Here is a 20,003-nt window from a genome sequence, read left to right on the forward strand (position 1 = left end):
GCGTGGGGAGTCGGCCTGGCGGGCAGCACCGACACCCGGACTCAAGTGAGCGCACGGAGGCACAGGGCTGGGGGCTTGGAGGTGCCTGGTGCTCTGGAAACCGCCCTGCCCTGCGGCGCCTGCGGGTGGACTTGGGCCCCCTGGAGCCTGCCAAGGCCATGGACCCGCCCCCAACAGAGAAGCCTGGGATGGGTGGGGCAGACCAGGGCCCGAGGCCGGTTGCCCGCCCTCTTCCCCGCCCCCTCCCCTGCTGGCCTTGCAGAACCTCAGTCGCTGAGGGCCTCAGAGCTGGTCTGTCGGGCTGCCTCCTCTCCTGGGCAGCTGAGCTGAGAGGGTTGTGGGTAGGGTCCCGTCCCCCAGGCCCTCACTGGCTGCTGTGAAAGCCCAACCTCACTCCATCTTGGTGAGGCCCCTCCAGACAGTTACCCGGTGACCCCTGGTGGTTCTGCTGCCCCTGCCCTCCCTCCAGGTGGACAGGACAGTCTGGCTCCCAGGTACCTCCTGTATCTCCTACTGGATATTCCCCATCCGTCTTGGCATGGTGATGCGGGCGGGGCGGTGGGGCATTGCTGGGGCTGGGCCACTCTGAGCTCACCCCCAGGGTAGGAGGGGGCATGTGCAGAGGGCAGGGACCTGCCTGTCCAACCTGTGGGGATTTCCTGAGGGGCTTCAGACAGCTGCCTCCCTGGTCTGAGGCCGACGGTCACATCTAGGCTGGCCGCTGCAGTTGGCCCCTTGCCAGGCTCTGCCTTGATCTTTTCTGTTCATAGTTATACTTTCTCAGATGGACTGAGATGGAATTCAGGCGGTGGGGGTGGGATGATGGGCACCAAGAGTGTCCCGCTGGCAAAGAAGGAAGCAGGTCACAGGACCGACCATAGGCAAATACCAGCCAGTGTCTGCCTGCCACCACTCCGCCCCTGGCCTCTAGTAAAGCCCTGGGCCTTCCTGGAGGAGGCAGGCTGGAGGTGGGCTTGGGGTGAGGTAGAGTTGGGTTGCTAAGTGTTCAGCAGCTCTGTCTGCACAGTGAGTGCCTTGGTTTCCCCTGGGGAGAGGGATGAGGGCAGGGACCCTGCCAGGAGATTGTCTTGGGCTCTGGAGAGAAAGTCCAGGGGGAGGGGTCATGGCCGGCCCTCAGGGCGGGCGGCTGCCAGGTACATCCGGGTATGACCTTCCCATGGCTGTGGCTTGTCTTGTCTCGGTGTTTGCATTTGGTGACTGGGCGTGCTCTGGGCCCCTGTGAGGGGGCCAAGCCGGCCTGGGGCAGCATAGCAGCAGATCCCAGTGGGCTCTCTGGGCCCTGGGAGAAGGCAGATGGGAAGCTTCTCTGGGGCTCTGACGCCGGGATGTGCCCTGTCTGGGTGGGTGTTCTCAGAGTTTGAGGCAGAATGAGCCTCCAGGCCGCTTGCTGCTGGGCCTCTCCGAGGTCCTGGTACCCCGTGGAGGGAGGAAGCAAGCTATGTTGGAAGGGGTCCTACATACAGCTACCAACCCTCTCTGCCCCTCCAGCTGGGGGGACTCTTGTCCTAGCTTAGGCCTCAGCAGTTCACCCTGCCCTCCTGTGTCCCGTCACCCACAGACACGCAGGTGCTTCATGGAAGCTTCTGGGCAGATATAAAGAGAGCGTGCTCTTCGTGCTGGCCCTGTCCCCACTCCCTCCCACTGCTGTCTGTTCTCCCCTTGGCCTCCCGCTGCCCTAAATGCTGGCTGCAAAGGAGGCACCCCAAACCCACTAGTCCTCTGTCCTCTGCAGCCTCAGAAACCCTGGAGCCAGTGCTGCAAGTTGGCTTGCTTACTGCCAGTGGGGTGGGTTTGCCCTGGGTGTGTGTGTGTGTGTGTGTGTGGTATAGAACAGGTGTCTACAGACAGATTCACAGGTTTGGGGGGGTGGGGGGTGGGGGGGGTGGGGGTATGGGAAGTACCTGGGAGACTTCCCTGGGTCCTGGAGGGACTTGAGTGGTGGGCTAGGTATGCCGGCGGCTTGCTGGGTGAGCACAGGCCTTGCTCCCCTCTGTTCTGGAGAGGTCCCTGACCTGTCTGTCTCTCCCACAGGTACCGGGGCAATGACTCGCTGGCTCTGGGCCCTGGCCCTGCTAGGCCTGGCCAGCTCAGGCCTCGGCTTGCGTGCCCGCAAGCATGAGTTCTTCCAGAGCGAGACAGATCTGAACCACGTGGTGGTGGACGCCAACACAGGCGGGGTGTACCTGGGGGCAGTGAACATGCTCTACCAGCTGACTGCTGACCTGCAGCTGGTGCAGCAGGTATCCACGGGCCCAGCCCTGGATGATAAGAAGTGCACACCACCCATTGAGAAGAGCCAGTGCCACGAGGCCGTGCTCACCGACAATGTGAACCAGCTGCTGCTGCTGGACATGCCCAATGGCCGCGTGGTCGAGTGCGGCAGCCTCTTCAAAGGCATCTGTGCCCTGCGCGCACTCAGCAACATCTCCACGCGCCTCTTCTACGAAGACAGCAGCGGAGAGAAGTCCTTCGTGGCCAGCAATGACGAGACTGTGGCCACCGTGGGGCTGGTAAGCGCCACGGTCCCTGGTGGCCACGAGCGTGTGCTCTTCGTGGGCAAGGGCAACGGGCCGCATGACAACGGCATCATCGTCAGCACGCGCCTGCTGGACCGCACAGAGACGCGGGAGGCCTTTGAGGCCTACACAGACCACGCCACTTACAAGGCCGGCTACCTGTCCACCAACGCACAGCAGTTCGTGGCCGTCTTCGAGGATGGCCGCTACGTCTTCTTTGTCTTCAGCCAGCAGGACAAGCTCCCAGCCAGGAACCGCACGCTGCTGGCACGCATGTGCAAGGACGACCCCTTCTACTACTCCTACCTGGAGATGGATCTGGAGTGCCAGGACCCTGGTGATCCCCAGGCCCCCACTGTCGGGACCTGCCTGGCGGCCTCTGTGGACCCAGGCAGGGCACTGTATGCCGTCTTCAGCAGGAGCGGGGGTGGCAGGGGGCTCCAGGCCAGCCTCTGCCTTTTCCCACTGGATGAGATCCACGCCAAGATGGAGGCCAACCGCAAGGCCTGCTACGTAGGCTCCCGGGAGGCAGGCCGCAATACCTTCTACAAGGCCTTCCATGGCGAGATCCAGTGCGGAGGCCATGCCCCGGTAGGGGCTCCTTGCCACTCCTGGGAGTCTGCGCCTTGCAGGGGTGTGCGTGTGCACTCGTGTGTCCATGTGCGCCTGTCTGGTCCCCTGTGTGCTGTGTGTGTCAGGCCTGGGAGCATGCTTGTGTCTGGGTTGGGCGTGTGTCTGCAGCTGTGTCCAGCTCCCGTGTGCTCTGTGTACCCAGCCCGGGAGTCAGTGCACCTGTGGGAGTGCATGTACATGTCTGGCTCTGTGTGCTGTGCTCTGTGTGCCTGGCCCCATGTTGTCTGCATGTCATGCCTGGGCGTATACATATGTGTGTCTTCTTGTATGTGTGTGCACCTGTCCAGTTCCATGTGCTCTGTGGGCAGAGTCTGGGAGTGCATGTGCACCTGTGGATGTAGGTGTGCTGTCCGTGTCCCCCTCTGGTGTGGGGTCCCTGTGAGCTTGGAGGGTGGTGACATCATGTGTCCAGGGTCCGTGAATGGGGGCGTGGAGGTCTAACGGCTATTGATGCCTGGTATGCAGGGGGCCAGTGAGAACTTCCCCTGTGGCTCAGAGCACCTGCCCTACCCACTGGGCTGCCGCGAAGGGCTCGTGGCCACGGCCGTGCTGCAGCGAGGCGGCTTGAACCTGACTGCGGTGACTGTGACCACAGAGGAGGGCCACACCATTGCCTTCCTGGGCACCTCGGATGGCAGGGTCCTTAAGGTGAGGCTGCATCCAGGCTGGGGGGTGGGGGCAGGGGGAACAGTCTGCCACAGCCGTGAGGCTTAGACCCTACCTCACGCAGGTGTACCTGGCCCCAAACCACACCACCGTGGAGTACGGCTCCATCCCCGTAGAGATCAATAAGCGGCTGAAGCAGGACCTGGTGTTATCAGCCGACCTGGCCAGCCTGTACGCCTTGACACAGGACAAGGTAGGCAGGGGCCAAGGGTGGAGGACCCCCTGGGCGGTGTCTGCAGTTCTGTCTGCCCTGGTGTGTCACTGTGTGTCACTGGCACTTCCCCTGCCTTGCTCTCAGGAAGGGAAGGGTGCGTGGGTGTCCTTAGGGGGTGGGGGTGGGACACTGGGCAGCTCCAGGGCCTGCCCCTCCCACAGTAACTCCTCGAGGGGGCCGAGGCAGGCCAGGTGCCCGGCTTCCTGGGGGTGTGCCGGGTGGGGCAGAAGGCATGGGGGCATGGGGAGGGTGCTGTGGCCTGGCAGTCACGCTATCCCTCTGGGTCCGGCCCCCAGGTGTTCCGGCTCCCGGTGCAGGAGTGCCAGAGCTACCCTACCTGTGCTCAGTGCCGAGACTCTCAGGATCCTTACTGCGGCTGGTGCGTTGTTGAGGGAAGGTGAGTGCCCAAAGGCCCTGCCTAGTCACGCCCACTGCGACCCCAAGGTAGCACACCTGCCTTCAGGCACAGCCCTGCCCGGGCACGCCTGCTGGGACCCTCGGAGGGAGTAGGACCTGCCTTCAGGTTCTGGGGAAAACAAGACCCCCCTGCCAGGCTAAGGTTGTCGCTGCTTCCCCACCCACCACCCGCCAGATGCACCAGGAAGGCCCAGTGCCCTAGGGCCCATGAGGCCGGCCACTGGCTGTGGAGCCGAGACAACTCCTGTGTGACTGTCACCAGCGCCCAGCCGCAGAACATGAGCAGACGAGCTCAGGGGGAGGTATGCAAGGCCCCGGGCGGGCGTGTACACAGAGCCCGGGGCAAGTGGGCCCTGGGCGGGGCCTGAGTGTGGCCCATGACCCATGCTGTGGCCCCTCCCTATGACTGCCCAGGCCTCATCCTCAGAGTTACTGGGGTACAGAGGAGTCCTTTCCTCCCGGCCCCACCAGGTGCAGCTGGAGGTCAGTCCCCTCCCCACCCTGACAGAGGACGATGAGCTGCTCTGCCTCTTTGGGGACTCACCGCCGCACTCGGCCCGCGTAGCAGGCAACACCGTCCGTTGCAACTCTCCCAGCATCATTCCTAGCACGCCGCCTGGCCAGGGTGAGGGGTGGGGAGTGGGGGGGTCAACGGGGGGTGGGGGCTCAGCCGGCTTCACAGTGCAGAGTGTGTGTGTGTTGCTGCTCTGCCCAGTACAGCCCCCTCTCCCGATGGCCTGGGGTAGCAGGGCCCTCTCAGGAGGCCTGAATGTGGGCCAGGGGAGGCAGGGCAGGGTCTTGCAATGACGAGAGCAGAGGCCTGTGGCCCAGACACATAGGAGCCGCTGCCCTTTGTGCCTGTGAGGACAGAGTGGGGGCAGAGAGGCTCTGCCGCCACAGAGCTCTGGGGAGAAATGAGAGCCTCACCCTGGGGCCCCCAGATCTGATAGCAGGAGGGGTGGGCAGAGGGCCCAGATCTGATACAGTCGGGTTATAGCTGGTGGGGGTGGGGCGATGGAATGAGAGTTGGTAGGGGGTGGGTTACAGCTGGTGGAGGGATTGAATGGGGGGAGGGGCATGGAATGACAGCTGGGGTAATAGCTGGTGGGGGTGGAACGAGGGCTAGGGGCAGCAGGGAAGAAGAGATGCTGGCTGGCAGAGGTGGGTACCAGAGCGGACAGGGGACTCACAGGTTCAGAGGGAGAATGAGGGGCACACCACTCTTGATAGAGGTCACTGTGCCAACAGACCACTGAGGCAGATGGGAGAGGGGGCATGTCCTGCGCACTCAGTGTCCTGTGCTGTCCACAGACCATGTGACCGTAAGCATCCAGCTCCTCTTCCGTCAGGGAGATGTCTTCCTCACCTCCCACCTGTACCCTTTCTATGACTGCCGCGAGGCCATGCACCTGGTGGAGAACCTGCCGTGAGTGGATCCTGGCCAGCCACCATTACATCCCTGCCCGCCTGCCATCCCTTTATGCCTGGCCTAGCCCCCTCACACCCCTGCCCGCCTGCCATCCATTCCTGTCCAGCCCAGCCCTCTCACACCCCTGCCTGCCAGCCCCAGCCTCCTCACATTACACCCCTTGCCCATCTGCCCGGCCCAGCCCTCTCACACTCCTGCCTGGCCACAGGTGCATCTCCTGTGCCAGCAACCACTGGACCTGCCAGTGGGACCTGCTGTATCATGAGTGTCGGGAGGCCTCCCCCAACCCCGAGAAGGGCATCGTCCGAGCTCACACGGTAAGCATGGACCCAAGGTGTGGCCAGCTGCTTGACTGCCCTGGCAGCCGCTGACCTGACTGGCCTCCCTGTCCCCAGGAGGAGAACTGCCCCCAATTCTTGGACCCCAGGCCCCTGGTCATCCCCATGAACCACGAGACGGAGGTGACCTTCCAGGGCAAGAACCTGGAGACCGTCAAGGTGGGTGGCAGGGTGCCGTGGAGTCTGTCTGCTGGGCACAAAGGGAGTGGGAGAGTGGGGGCACGAGGATGGGGTGGGCAGGCAGTTGCCAGAAGGACGTACCTCAGGGGCCTTGGTGCAAGCCAAGGCCAGAGATGGGGGGGGCGGGGGGCGGGGGGCGGCAGGGGGCGTGGGTGGGCCAAGTGTTGGGTTTGGGTCTGCAGGGAGCCCTGGGATGTTCACGTGGGGATACCTGGAGACACAACATGGGGTGTGTTCATCCCAGATCATGTAGTGGGCAGAGAGGCAGGTGGGTGCAGGAGGGAGCCTAAGCCCCTGCTGTCCCCACAGAGCACCTCCCTGTATGTGGGGAGCGACCTGCTGCAGTTCAAGGAGCTGGTGACCATGCAGGATACAGGAGCCTTCTCCTTCCGCACCCCAAAGGTATGTGCCTGAGCTGCACACAGGGGCCACCTCCTGTCCTGGCAGCCCTGAGCGTCTGCGCAGGCACAGCAGTGCACTATGGTCCTGTCCTAGACCCCCTCCAACTCCAGCCTGCCCAGCCCACTGCACACCGTGGGTCTGGGCCCTTCTATGGGGCTCATGTCTGCTGCCTGGGCTTGGTACCCAGAGTGGGGGCCATGAGCGCAGTGTGTGTGTGTGTGTGTGTCCCCAGCTGTCCCATGATGGCAACGAGACGCTGCCCCTGCACCTGTATGTCAAGTCCTACGGCAAGAACATCGACAGTCGACTGCAAGGTAGCACAGGCGGGGGTGGGGGAGTGGGGGTGGGGGTAGCTGTGGGTAGCGGCACAGGCTGGGCTGTGGATGTGGAGGGCCAGTGCACTGACCTGTGCTCCCCGCTCCCCAGTGACCCTGTACAACTGCTCCTTTGGCCGAAGCGACTGTAGCCTGTGCTTGGCTGCAGACCCCGCCTACAAGTGTGTGTGGTGTGGCGGGCAGGGCAAGTGTGTGTACGAGGCGCTGTGCAGCAATGCCACCTCAGAGTGCCCACCTCCCGTCATCACCAGGGTAAGCCTGCTGCATACTCCTCTGTCCTGCCCACCTGTCTGTCGTGCTGTAGCCAGCCATTCAGTGGACTGTTGATTTCAGATTGAACCGCAGACGGGCCCGCTGGGAGGGGGCGTCCGCGTCACCATCTTCGGGTCAAACTTGGGCATCAAGGCAGATGATGTTCAGAGAGTGACCGTGGCTGGCCATCACTGCACCTTCGAGCCAGAACGGTACTCCGTATCTACCCGGTGAGCACCTGGCCTCCTGCTGTTTCCTCCCCTGGGAGACAGGTGGGCGGGGTGGCTTCAGCCTGCACAGCTGCCACTGTTTCATTGTGACGCACACCGTGCCAGGGTGGACGGGCAGACGCGTGGGGAGGGGCTGTGGTCCCCCGGGGACAGACGGGAGTGAGGGCATCGGGGCTATGGTGCATGGTGCCCGTCACCCCTCAGGATCACGTGTGTGACGGAGGCTTCGGAGGGCCCCTCCACAGGTGGAGTGGAGGTGGATGTCCGTGGGAAGCTGGGCCGCTCTCCGCCCCATGTCCAGTTCACCTACCAGGTAACTGCTCTCGGCCTGGCAGTGCCTTCCTGCATCAGGATCGGGGTTCTGCTTGGGGCCAGGTGGCAGCTGGGGCCCGAGGTGGCCCCTGGGCTTTGACCTGGTGCCCATTTCCCTCTCAGCAGCCACAGCCTGACCGTGTGCAACCAGACCAGGGGCCCCAGGCGGGTGGCACCCTGCTGACCATCACCGGCACCCACCTGGACACAGGCTCTATAGAGGACGTGCGTGTGACCCTCGATAAAGTCCCCTGTCACGTGTGAGTGGCCCTGGGGGAGGGTCCTGGGAGAGGTGGGGTCAGGGGTGAAAAGACACTGAAGCCCCTGTCCCCCCAGGACGAAGTTTGGGCCAGAACTGGAGTGCTTCACGGGCCCCCGGCAGCAGGTGGGCGAAGCAAACCTGGAGGTGTTCTATGGGGGCTTACCTGTTCCCAGCCCCAATGTCGTCTTCACATACCGGGAGAACCCAGTACTGCGCGCCTTTGAGCCCACACGCAGCTTTGTCAGGTGTGTCTCCACGTGTTTCTCATGACCCCTGGGGCCACCTCTGCTCCCTGTGTGTTGTTCCCACCTCCCTCCATGACCCCTGGACTATTCCCTCTGCTCCCTGTGCTGACTCAGCTGGCCAGAGATGTGGTGCAGAGGGTGGGTTGGGCACAGGGAATCCCCACTGGCCCAGGTTCACTGTCCCTAAGACCAGCCACAGGCAGGCTCTCCTGCCACCCTTCCCCTTCTTCCACTCAAAGCCCTTCCCCCCCTAGTGGCGGCCGGAGCATCAACATCACTGGGCAGGGCTTTGGCCTGGTGCAGAAATTTGCCATGGTGGTCATAGCAGAGCCCCTGCAGTCCTGGCGGCGCCGGCGGGAGACAGGGCCCCTGCAGCCCGTGAAGGTGGGTGCCCGCTGGGTGCTCAGCTCTGGGGGATGGGTTGTGCCAGCTCTGGCCAAGTGAGCATGACAGTGGCCTCCCCGCAGCTCCTGGGCACCGACTATGTGTACCACAGCGACAGCAAGGTAGTCTTCCTGTCCCCGGCCGTCCCTGAAGAGCCCGAGGCCTACAACCTCACAGTGCTGGTCGAGATGGACGGGCACAGCATGCCACTTCGGACCGAGGCTGGCACCTTTGAGTATGTGGCTGACCCCACCTTCGAGAACTTCACTGATGGCGTGAAGAAGCAGGTCAACAAGCTCATCCATGCTCAGGTGAGGCTGGGCCGGGCCCTGTGCAGGTCACGGAGCCAGGCTTTCTCCTGGGGAGGACGGGGGGCATACATCCTGACCTGAGGAGGACGAACTAGGGGCGGGGCACCAGGGTCCCACTGGAGAAGGACAGGGGAGGGTGCCAGGCTGAACCAGTCTAGGCCTCCGGCTCCCGGTGGCCCCCCTGATGTGGTCCCTCCCCGCCGTCCACCCACAGGGCACCAACTTGAACAAGGCAATGACGCTGCAGGAGGCGGAGGCTTTTGTGGGTGCCGAGCGTTGCATCATGAAGACGCTGACCGAGACCGACCTGTACTGCGAGCCCCCGGAGGTGCAGCCCCCGCCCAAGCGGCGGCAGAAGCGGGACACCACTCACAACCTACCTGAGTTCATCGTGCGTGCGGGGGCGCCGCCGAGGGGGAAGGGTAGCGAGGCAGCACCCACCCTTGTTGACGGGTCCCCCTTCGCAGGTCAAGTTCGGCTCTCGAGAGTGGGTGTTGGGCCGCGTGGAGTACGACACTCGGGTCAGCGACGTGGCCCTCAGACTGGGCCTCATCCTGCCACTGGTCATCGTGCCCATGGTGGTCATCATCGTGGTCTCCGTCTGCTGCTACTGGTCAGCCCCTGCCCCTCCCCCACCTCCGCGGGCTCCTTCGGGAACCAGCCCCCCCAACCTGGACCTGGGTGTCCTGTGCCCCCCCCAGGAGGAAGAGCCAGCAGGCCGAGCGTGAATATGAGAAGATTAAGTCCCAGCTGGAGGGTCTGGAGGAGAGCGTGCGTGACCGCTGCAAGAAGGAGTTCACTGGTAGGGGGGACGGGGGCCACTGGGGGGGCAGGCCACTCCGTGGAACGGACCGGGTCTCCCCTCACCCTGCCCGCCCACCCTTCGGCCGGCAGACCTCATGATCGAGATGGAGGACCAGACCAACGATGTCCACGAGGCCGGCATCCCCGTGCTGGACTATAAGACCTACACGGACCGCGTCTTCTTCCTGCCGTCCAAGGACGGCGACAAGGACGTGATGATCACGGGCAAGCTAGACATCCCTGCCTCCCGGCGGCCCACTGTGGAGCAGGCCCTCTACCAGTTCTCCAACCTGCTCAACAGCAAGTCCTTCCTCATCAACGTGAGCCACCGCTGGGCCAGGCACAGGGCTGGGGAGCACCCTGGGGCCCCGCCTGGCCAGGGCGTCCTGACTTGCCCCACCCCTGCAGTTCATCCACACTCTGGAGAAGCAGCGGGAGTTCTCAGCACGCGCCAAGGTCTACTTCGCATCACTGCTGACGGTGGCCCTGCACGGCAAGCTGGAATACTACACGGACATCCTGCGTACCCTCTTCCTGGAGCTCATGGGGCAGTACGTCGTGGCCAAGAACCCCAAGCTCATGCTGCGCAGGTGCGGGGGCAGCCTGGGCCGGCTGGGAGGGTCCCAGGGTGTCCACCTGGCTCCCCTGGCGGCCTTGGACTTCCTTGCCAGTCACATGGCCATTGGGACAGGGTAGAAGCCAACAGCGTGTATGGGCATGTTTGCACCCCAGGCGCTCCATGGCTGCGGCCAACACCCGTGCGTCCTGGCAGGGGGCCTGCGCCCAGCTGGGGTGGCCATGGGGGCTGGGGGCATCTGGGCCTCACACTGTGAGGGACCCTTGCTACTGGTCTGTCTGCACCTGCAGGTCGGAGACGGTGGTAGAAAGGATGCTATCCAATTGGATGTCCATCTGCCTGTACCAGTATCTTAAGGTGGGTCCCAGCCCCCTCCTCACCCCCTCCTACAGTAGACCCACGGGTGCTGCACCTAGCCAGACCTCCTGCACATCCCCAACTTTGCCAGCCCAGGTCACGCCCAGACTTGACTGCCCGTGCCCCCGCACCCCCCCCCCCAGGAGAGTGCTGGCGAGCCCCTATACAAGCTCTTCAAGGCTATCAAGCATCAGGTGGAGAAAGGGCCGGTGGACGCCGTGCAGAAGAAGGCCAAGTACACGCTCAACGACACAGGGCTGCTGGGGGACGACGTGGAGTATGCGCCCCTGGTGAGCTTGGGCAGGCTTGGGGGTGGGGGCGGGGTGCTGGTGTTACAGAGCTCGAGCTGCAGGTGCTGGGGCCTGTGGGTGGGCTTGCTGTCCAGGCTTGGTATTGGGCCCCAGGTGAGCCAGACAGCACGCTCCCTCCCTTGTGGTCCTTGTTCCTGTGGAAGGGGACAGACCCTTGGCGGGCATGAGTGACACGTGTTAAGACGTGTCTCTCCACGGTCGCCTCAACCCCACAGCCAGTTGCCCTGAGACCCCACAAGCTCAGGCTTGGGTGGTGACCGCCGTGTCCCCTGCAGACGGTGAATGTGATCGTCCAGGATGAAGGGGCCGATGCCGTTCCTGTCAAAGTCCTCAACTGTGACACCATCACCCAGGTGAAAGAGAAGATCATCGACCAGGTGTACCGCACTCAACCCTGCTCGCGCTGGCCCAAGGCCGAGAGTGTGGTCCTGGGTGAGCAAGCTCGTGGGCAGGCTGCACACAGGTGCCCAGGAGGGGGCGGGGGAGAGTCTCCCTCAACCCCCGCCTGGGCTTGAGCAAGCTGACCTGTGCCCTGCAGAGTGGCGTCCCGGGTCCACGGCGCAGACCTTGTCCGACCTGGACCTGACCTCCCAGCGGGACGGCCGTTGGAAGCGGATCAACACGCTCATGCACTACAACGTGAGTCCAGCAGCAGCGCAGGGGTGGATGGCGGGACTGGGGATGGATACCCACCCACCCACCCCACCACCCTGTCTCCCAGGTGCGGGACGGCGCCACGCTGATCCTGTCCAAGGTGGGCGTTTCCCAGCAGCCCGAGGACAGCCAGCAGGACTTGCCTGGGGAACGTGAGTTCTCCTCTCTCGGGGGTCTCTGCTTCCAGTGGGGGAGTGTGGGGGTGGAGCCTCTTGGGTCTTCAGCAGCCCCTCCCCCTCCCCACAGGCCACGCACTCTTGGAGGAAGAGAACCGAGTCTGGCACCTGGTGCGTCCCACCGACGAGGTGGACGAGGGTAAGCCCAAGCGGGGCAGCGTGAAGGAGAAGGAGCGCACCAAGGCCATCACGGAGATCTACCTGACTCGGCTGCTCTCCGTCAAGGTGCGCGCGCACGCGCACGCACGCACACGCACGCACAGCGGCTGGTGGTAGGGGCCTGGGTGCCTGCTGCCTGCACACACCTGACCACCACCCCTCCTCCCCACCTCCGCCGCGCAGGGCACGCTGCAGCAGTTCGTGGACAACTTTTTCCAGAGCGTGCTGGCGCCCAGCCACGCGGTGCCCCCTGCGGTCAAGTACTTCTTTGACTTCCTGGATGAGCAGGCGGAGAAGTACGACATCCGGGACGACGACACCATCCACATCTGGAAGACCAACAGGTGCGCTTGCCTGCCCGTCCTCGGCCCGGCCCCAGCCGCCACACACAGGCCGGTGCCCACTGACTGCCACCCTGTCGCCGCCCCAGTTTGCCCCTCAGGTTCTGGGTGAACATCCTCAAGAACCCCCACTTCATCTTCGACGTGCACGTGCACGAGGTGGTGGATGCCTCGCTGTCGGTCATCGCCCAGACCTTCATGGACGCCTGCACACGCACCGAGCACAAGCTGAGCCGGGTGCGGGCGCGGGCACGGGAGGGGCGCTGACGGGCAGGGATGGGTTCAGGGTAGGCATGGAGGGCAGACGGGGTGTCGTGTGGGGCATAAGGTCAGTTTTAGTCCACGCCAGGGATCCTTGGAGAGTTGTTGAGCCACTGACAGCCCCTGGGCGGCTTGAGATCCCCTCCCCTCCCTCCGTGGGCCCTGTGGCATCACCCCCCCCCCCCAACAGCTCTACACAGGGGAAGACAATACATGTTAGGCCTGTAGGGCCTCTGCCGTAGGCTGGTGGACAGGCAGCCTGATTTGGGGTGGGGGCCTGTGGGGAGCAGATAGTGAGCACAGACTAGCGCCCAGCCTGGAGCTCCCATCGCGTGGTGTGGTAGCGCCATCCCTGATGTCATGCGGCTGCCTCTCCCCGCAGGACTCCCCCAGCAACAAGCTGCTCTATGCCAAGGAGATCTCCACCTACAAGAAGATGGTGGAGGAGTGAGTGCCAGTGCCCTGCCCGTCTTGTACCCCACCCCTGCCCCTGTCCCTCCCCCCCTCTCACCACTCATCTCCCCACAGTTACTACAAAGGCATCCGCCAGATGGTGCAAGTCAGCGACCAGGACATGAACACACACTTGGCAGAGATCTCTCGGGTAAGGTGGGCGAGGGCAAGCTCCTGGTTGACTAGTGGCCTATACCCTCCCCTGGGGGACAGGGTGTGAATGAAACTGCTGGGTGCCAGGGGTAGAGCCAAGGAGTATGTGGCTGGCTGGCAGCAGGCTGCTCTGGGTGAGTGTGTTGAGTGGGTGCCCTGCGGGGCGCCCAGTGCTAAGCCATGCTGTCCATCCACACCTGAGCATCCGCTGGAAAGACAGAGACAACCGAGTCTGTCTGGGCATGTGGGGTGGCTGTGGACCTCAGCCATTTGTCCTTCATCCCATTCTGGGACTGCCCGCCATACCAGTCTGGGGCTGGGGGCTGGTGAGTGCCTGGCCCTTTGTGTCTGAATGTGCCCACAGCCACCATGTCATACATAGCCCACCTGCACCCTTAAAGGACAGCTCCCCCAGAGCTGGATGTCAGTGCTACAGTGGCTGGCATCCCACTGCCTCTGCCCAGGCTCTGCCCCGCCCCCTGCCCACCCACTGTCCTGGCTCAGACTGAACTCACCCCTGCCTGCCCCTCAGGCTCACACGGACTCTCTCAACACTCTGGTGGCCCTGCACCAGCTCTACCAGTACACACAGAAGTACTACGATGAGGTAGGCACACCCCAGTCCCCAGGGGCAGGGGGCCCTGGGTAGCCACACACCAGTGCTCACCCTGCTGACCACCCTCAGATCATCAAAGCCCTGGAGGACGACCCTGCCGCCCAGAAGATGCAGCTGGCCTTCCGCCTGCAGCAGATCACTGCTGCCCTCGAGAACAAGGTCACGGACCTCTGACCTCCAACCTCCGACCTCTGACTTCAGCCTGCCACAGCACAGGGCCTCAGTGGTCAGCGTCTCGGCCTCTGTCTGTGTGCCTACCGGTAGAGGATGAGCCCGCCGGCGCCACGGGCCCAGGCGTGTACGGACTCTGCAGCGTCTTTCTTGTGAGCCACCCCTCTCGAGAGAGAGAGTGGCCCTCGGCCCGCCAGCACCAGCTCCCTCCGGAACCAGCGTCAGGCCTGGCCTCCAGTCACCTGAGCTATTCCCAAACGTGCCTTAAGCGCCTGGCACCCGATGGGCTACAGCGGGCGCCCAGCTGCCGCCCAGCCTCCTGGCAGGCCAGCCACACCACTTCAAGTTTGGGGGGCCCTGGACTCTGCCCGTCCGTGTGTTCCCGTGATGAGTCTAACAAGCGGTACGATGCCTTCCTGACCTCACTGGCCTTCCCTGCGGGTGCCGCTGACCCAGGGAGCAGCCGCCCAGGCCCCGCCTCAAAGGTCAAGCTGGACGTTAGACGTCAAAGCCAAGCGGCCAGGGGACCCCAGCCGGCAAGGTCTCTGGCCTGTCAGACAGGTGGTCCTCCCCAGACCCCCTCCTCCCCCTTTTGTAAATTGTGTTCATTGTAAATCAAATACAGTGATCTTTTTCATTCTGCTGCTTGGCTGGGTCCATCCAGGGGGTGGGGGGTGGGGAGTGTGTGTATATCAGTTCTGGGGCGGCCCTCGTTCCTGTAGACTTGGGCATCTGCTCCTGTCTACAGTGTCCAGGCCTGGGGTGTGGAGTGGGCTCAGCTAGACCTCCATCCTGGAACAGAGTAGTCTGTGGGGTGGAAGGGGGGCAGGGATGAGGAGGCTGACTTGATGCTGGCCTGAGTCAGAGGCCTTCCCTGCTGGCTGCCTCCTGGCCTGGTGGGCAGGCAGGATCCTGCTGCCTGGCCGGCGCCACCTGGTGGTCAGAACACCCGGAGCAGGGTCAGCATCAGCAGTGTTTGCACCCTGCTCCACGGCAGAAAACAAGACTCTCTGCTCCTATAAAGACTTACAGTCTGGGAATCCCCATCTTTGCTTTCCCATGGAGTCATTGAATCCAATCAATGGCAGTGAGTGAGAGAGTGTGTGTGTCTGAGGTGGGGGTGGGACTTCCTGGGTGGGGGAGACGTTTAGGGAGTCCCTGCTGCCGTCACACCCTGCGGGACCCCACAGGCTGGGGATTTGCTGGTCACTGACCTGGCAGAGTGTTGGGTGGCCATCTGAGGTCACCCTCACTGGCCCCCACCTGCTACCTCCCCAGCAGCTCCCAGAACCTGAAAGGTGTGTTTGCTCAGCCTCCACTCCAGGTCCCAGAGGCAGTTGTACCGGCTCAGCAGGTGTTTGGTGAGGGGTGGAGGGGACAGGCCCTTGGGGTGGGTGGACTCAGTGGCTGCAAGCATCCCTGGAGGAGGGGACCTGCTGTGTGGTGGGGTGGACATCAGGCATGGGAGGCAGACACACCCGTGCAGGGACAGTTGGAGGACGGAGGTGTGAGGCAGAGGGTGGTGCAGGGCCAGGGGCCTCCAGCCCCAGGGGAAGCGGAGCCTTGTTGCAGCCTGGGTGGGAGATGGGGCGAAAGGCCTGGGCTACGTGGCCTGTGAGCTGGGACAGAAGAGGTGGGGGCAGGGAACGTGGACAGAGGAGTCTGAGATCACTCCTAGGACACTGAGGTTCTCAGCACCAGCTGTACCAGGAGCCTGGCTGACCACTTGTCCCCCTCCCCATACTGGCCTCTCCTGTGCTATCTGAGGATGTGGACGTGACCGCAGCTTGGGACGCATAGTGAGTGGTGGGTGAGCCTGACTAGGTGAGTTCCTGGTGTGAGCCATGAAACAGCTAAGACAGTGGCAGCACACACATGGCACACGTGTGCACACTGGTGTATAGATAGAGGAGATGCACATGTATAGCACATGTGCACACCATGGTGTATAGCCACAACAGGCACACGCATGTGCACAACATGGTGTATATAGAGCAGATGCACAAACATGGCACATGTGTGCACACTGGTGCATAGACACAGCAGAAGTACACACATGGCACAAGGGTACACACCATGGTATATAGACACCATGGTGTATAGGCACAGGCACATGCATGGCAGCTGTGTGTATACTATGAGGTATAGACAGCAGAGGTACATGTATGGCACATGTGTACACACTGGTGTATAGACAGCAGAGGCACATGAATGGCACATGTGTATACACGGTGGTGCATAGATAGCAGGTATACACTCATGGCACACGTGTGCCTGGCATCATGGGGTATAGATGCAGTAGACGGCACCAACAGTACACCCCTCAGGGTATAGGGTTTCAGCCATCCTCATCCAGCACATTCTGGACACTGGGGACAGAGCGGCCAGCAGAAAAGACAGACGTGGCCTGGGGAGGTGGTGGGGGCAGGGTGTGCCTCCACTCTGCTCTGAGAAGCCTAGCCCAAGCAGAAAGGCGAAGCTTGACAGCTTCAGGTACGGCTCGATCCAAGTGCTCAGAGACAACTCTAGAATCGTCAGGAACACTGGTGGTGGGCAGCCCAGGCCTGTGCCTTCCATGGGCCTGTCACTGGCTGGGGGCAGGGAGGTTTCTTGAAAGGTTAGGCCAGGGACTATTTGGATATTTAACCATCGTTTTGTGGGCCATAACTGTCAAGGTCAAGCATTTAATGAACTCCTGTCCTAAAGTAGGAGCACTGGTGGTGGAGTGTTTCCTGAAGGGCTGCTAACTGTAAGGTCAGCAGTTCAAAACCACCAGCCATCCAAAGGAGAAAGACAGGGCTTTCTACTCCCTTAAACAGTTGTCTCAAAAGCTCCAAGGAGCAGTTTTGTAGGGTCTTACAGGGTAGGGTCACTGTAATTTGGAATCGGCTTGATAGCAGTGGGTTTTTCTTTGGTCTTTATGTGGGGACTGGAACTGCTTCTCTTTGGGGAGGTGGGTGAGCTTAACTGGTGTTGGGCCTTACACAGCCCAAAGGCTCAACATTCATCCCCACCCCCACCCTGCTGGGTATGACCCTCTCCTGAAGGAGGCACCCTTTCAAATCCCATAGAACCTGTGTGAGTGCTCCCCCAACCCCCTAGACCAGGTGGTCAAGGAAATCCAAATAGGGCCCATTCCTTTGCCTGGCAGTGCAGACCATGGGGTGCTGGGATGGGGGACAGACCACGGGCACCCAATCTGGGGTGCTGAGCTGCAGATGGAGGGGGGCTGGGAACCAGGAGGTCTCGCTTCCAGGCTGCACCCCTGCAGCCACTTTTACCTGCTCCCCACTCACTGCAGCCAGTAAGTAGGAGAAGTGGAACAAGAAGGGGCTGGGAAGAAGCCATCTTTCCCTCCAGGCTTGGAGGTCCAACAGCCCCACACCTGGGAGGCTGGGCTCCCACCTCCCCCGGCAGGACTGTCAAGCCTGGGACTTGGGTCTGTGCCTTCATAGGCCTGAGCAGGGCCAGGAGCTGGGTGTGGATGGGTGGGTGGGGACACACCAGCATGGGCAAGATGCCAACAGGCCTACCCCGACCCCACCCCTTCAGCTACCCCTGGCCCTGCTAGGGTAGGAAATCATTCACATTCACCACTGTGAATGATTTTGAATGCAGTACCCTGTGGGCCCAGCTGTGTGAAAGAAGGGGTGGAGGGAGGAGGGGCAGGGCTCCCTGCTGAGGAGGGAGGCTCTAGGCAGGGGAGGGGGGGCATCCTCCTGCCTGGGTCATCTGCCTACCCCTTCTCTGAGGGGAGGCCTCCCCATCCCCAGCACTCACCCCTCCACCCAGCCCCCTGGTTTCTCCGGTGGGGTTCCCCAAGTGACTGTCGGTCCTGGGTGTCCCTTGCCACCCCACCCGCGGGGCCCTGGCTGTCCAACCTTCCGGTGGGCGGGTTTTCATAAACCCCCCATCTCCAACCAGCTTCCCCTCAGTGCTTGCTATCAACCCCGCCTCAGTGTCCAGCGGACATGGGGTTTTTGCGGGCGGCCTCACGGGGCACACCCTGGGGGAGGCCAGGATTCTGGGGGAACAACGGAGCAGGCCAAGCGGAAGGCCCTCGGCCGCGGGAAGGGAAGGAGGAAAAGGAGACGCCCAGTCCCGGTCGCCATGGGAACGCAACAAAAGCGGCTCCCCTCCCCCAGTGAAGGCCGCCTCGGGTTCCCACACCGCTGAGGCCTCTGCTCCCTCCCGCCTCTCCTTCAGCTGCAGCTCCATTTACCTCGCACAAAACCTTTGCCCGCCCCGAGGCCGTGAAAGGCCCCGATGGCGGGGGGCCTTCAGGGGCGTCCCCGCGGCTCGGGGTAGGGAGAGAGGAGTTTCGCCCTACCCACCCCGCGCCAAGTCCTTGAGACCATGCCACTACGCAGAGGGGAGCCAGGCTGGGCGCGACTCAGGGCTGCGGCCACAAGGCTGAACAGGACACTGCGGCCTGTGCCCAGCGCTCGGCCGCCTGCCCTGGGCCCGGATTCGGGGTGTACTCTTCACCGTGTGGGCAAGTTTCAACGTAGTTGCCTCGCCCTTGCTTAAAATGAATGCGATGTCACGCAGAAACCTGGATTTTAGCTTCTTTGGAAAAAGTAGAAGGCTGGACAGTGAGGGCCTGACTTCAGGTCCTCAGCATCCCCTCCCTCCGGACTGGCGCCCAGGGTGGGGATGGGGATCCAGCTTCCACCCACCGACCTCTCCCTTCCTGCTCACCTGCAGGAATGGGGCGGTGGGGGAAGGCCTGCTCTCGCCGGGAAAAGTCACTGGGGGTGGGGAGGTAGGCGTAGGACTCCGACGCCCACCTGCGAGAGGCTTTAGGAACTCTGGGAGACACCGCCCACCCCACCTGCACCCCCGCTGCTGTCCCTGGTGCTGCCAGCGCTTGTCCCCAGCCCAGCAGTGAGGATGGCCTTTGCAGGCCACCAGCAGCCGTTCGCAGCTCGCCAGGGACCCCCAGACCGCCCAAGGCTGGCACTTCCTCCACCGGGCTGGTGGAGAACCAGACGACATCTGCCACCAGCCCAGCGCTTTCTTGGCTGATTTTTTATTAACGTGTCCAGTTTTTATGAAGTAATAGCGCCTTCTTGATAAGGCGGCCTGGCGGTGCAGTAGTTAATTAAGCGTCGCTCTCAGGCCGACCAGCGGAACAAAGAGGTGGCCGGCGGTTCCCCTACAGACCAGCCCTGGACACCCTGGGAGCGTGAGGGGTCTCCAGGCACATACCACCTTTCTTGAGGAGAAGCCACACCCAAAGTGCCCCGCCCTTTCCCGGTGTGGGCAGCTCGTGCGTGCGGTGTGTCTGAGCCCACTCTCACCTCTTCAAGGAGGGGAGGTGTGGTGTCACAAGAAATGAGGAAACGAGTAGGTGACCTGTGAGGTTGGGTTAGGTCCACACTGTGGACCCAGGCACCATGCAGGATCCAAGCGTGCAGCGGGGTGGGTGGGGGTGGCTTCCTGGACCTCAGGGGGCTGCGAAGGTGCTCGGCCCCAAGAGGGCTTGGAGTGAAGACCTGAGTGGGCTGGGGGCGGTGGGTGGCGACCTAAGAAAGCTAGGGCAGAGCGGGGGGCGGGGGCACAGGACCCCAGCGTTAGGGGGAGCACGGAGACTGAGCAAGATGGGGCGCGGAGATCGGAGCTAAGCAGCTGAGCGACCGGAGGTGGTGGCGACAGCCGGGATCGGGCGGTGCCCGGGCCGCAGACTAGACGCGGAGACATTAGGGGCCGCGCTAGGGCCCCGGGAGGAAGGCCCGGAGGGGGCAGCACATCCCTCCCTGGCCCCGCCCCGGGCTGCGCGGCCGCTGGAGAAGAGCCGGGATTCCGCCCCGCTGCCTGGGA

General features: G+C 63.0%; 1 protein-coding gene across 1 annotated transcript; it reads left to right on the forward strand.

Moving 5' to 3' along the window:
• Positions 1–311: 311 nt before the first annotated feature.
• On the forward strand, positions 312–14,817 carry PLXNB2 (plexin B2). Its single transcript, XM_004700213.2, has 36 exons — positions 312–494; positions 2,053–3,128; positions 3,636–3,818; positions 3,901–4,029; positions 4,347–4,447; positions 4,643–4,769; positions 4,939–5,092; positions 5,779–5,893; positions 6,105–6,213; positions 6,292–6,393; positions 6,724–6,816; positions 7,049–7,130; positions 7,243–7,403; positions 7,485–7,633; positions 7,838–7,946; positions 8,069–8,205; positions 8,282–8,452; positions 8,707–8,836; positions 8,920–9,147; positions 9,362–9,538; positions 9,615–9,760; positions 9,849–9,949; positions 10,042–10,271; positions 10,360–10,541; positions 10,819–10,885; positions 11,029–11,175; positions 11,472–11,628; positions 11,735–11,835; positions 11,918–12,002; positions 12,097–12,251; positions 12,369–12,529; positions 12,616–12,763; positions 13,170–13,234; positions 13,316–13,391; positions 13,926–14,000; positions 14,079–14,817. The coding sequence occupies exons 2-36, from the start codon at positions 2,064–2,066 to the stop codon at positions 14,181–14,183; spliced, it is 5,523 nt and encodes a 1,840-aa protein (XP_004700270.1). The 5' UTR covers positions 312–494; positions 2,053–2,063; the 3' UTR covers positions 14,184–14,817.
• Positions 14,818–20,003: the final 5,186 nt, after the last annotated feature.

Source organism: Echinops telfairi, unplaced genomic scaffold (genome assembly GCF_000313985.2).
Source record: "Echinops telfairi isolate 266 unplaced genomic scaffold, ASM31398v2 ScPeMD7_2;HRSCAF=8, whole genome shotgun sequence".
Taxonomy (NCBI): domain Eukaryota; kingdom Metazoa; phylum Chordata; class Mammalia; order Afrosoricida; family Tenrecidae; genus Echinops; species Echinops telfairi.

Excerpts from the sequence above, each read along its gene's own strand:
- PLXNB2 (XM_004700213.2), top strand. The coding sequence starts at position 2,064 with ATGACTCGCTGGCTCTGGGCCCTGGCCCTGCTAGGCCTGGCCAGCTCA. Across the intron at positions 6,214-6,291 it reads GCATCGTCCGAGCTCACACG|GAGGAGAACTGCCCCCAATT; the intron begins GTAAGCATGGAC and ends CCCTGTCCCCAG. Across the intron at positions 7,131-7,242 it reads CATCGACAGTCGACTGCAAG|TGACCCTGTACAACTGCTCC; the intron begins GTAGCACAGGCG and ends CCCGCTCCCCAG.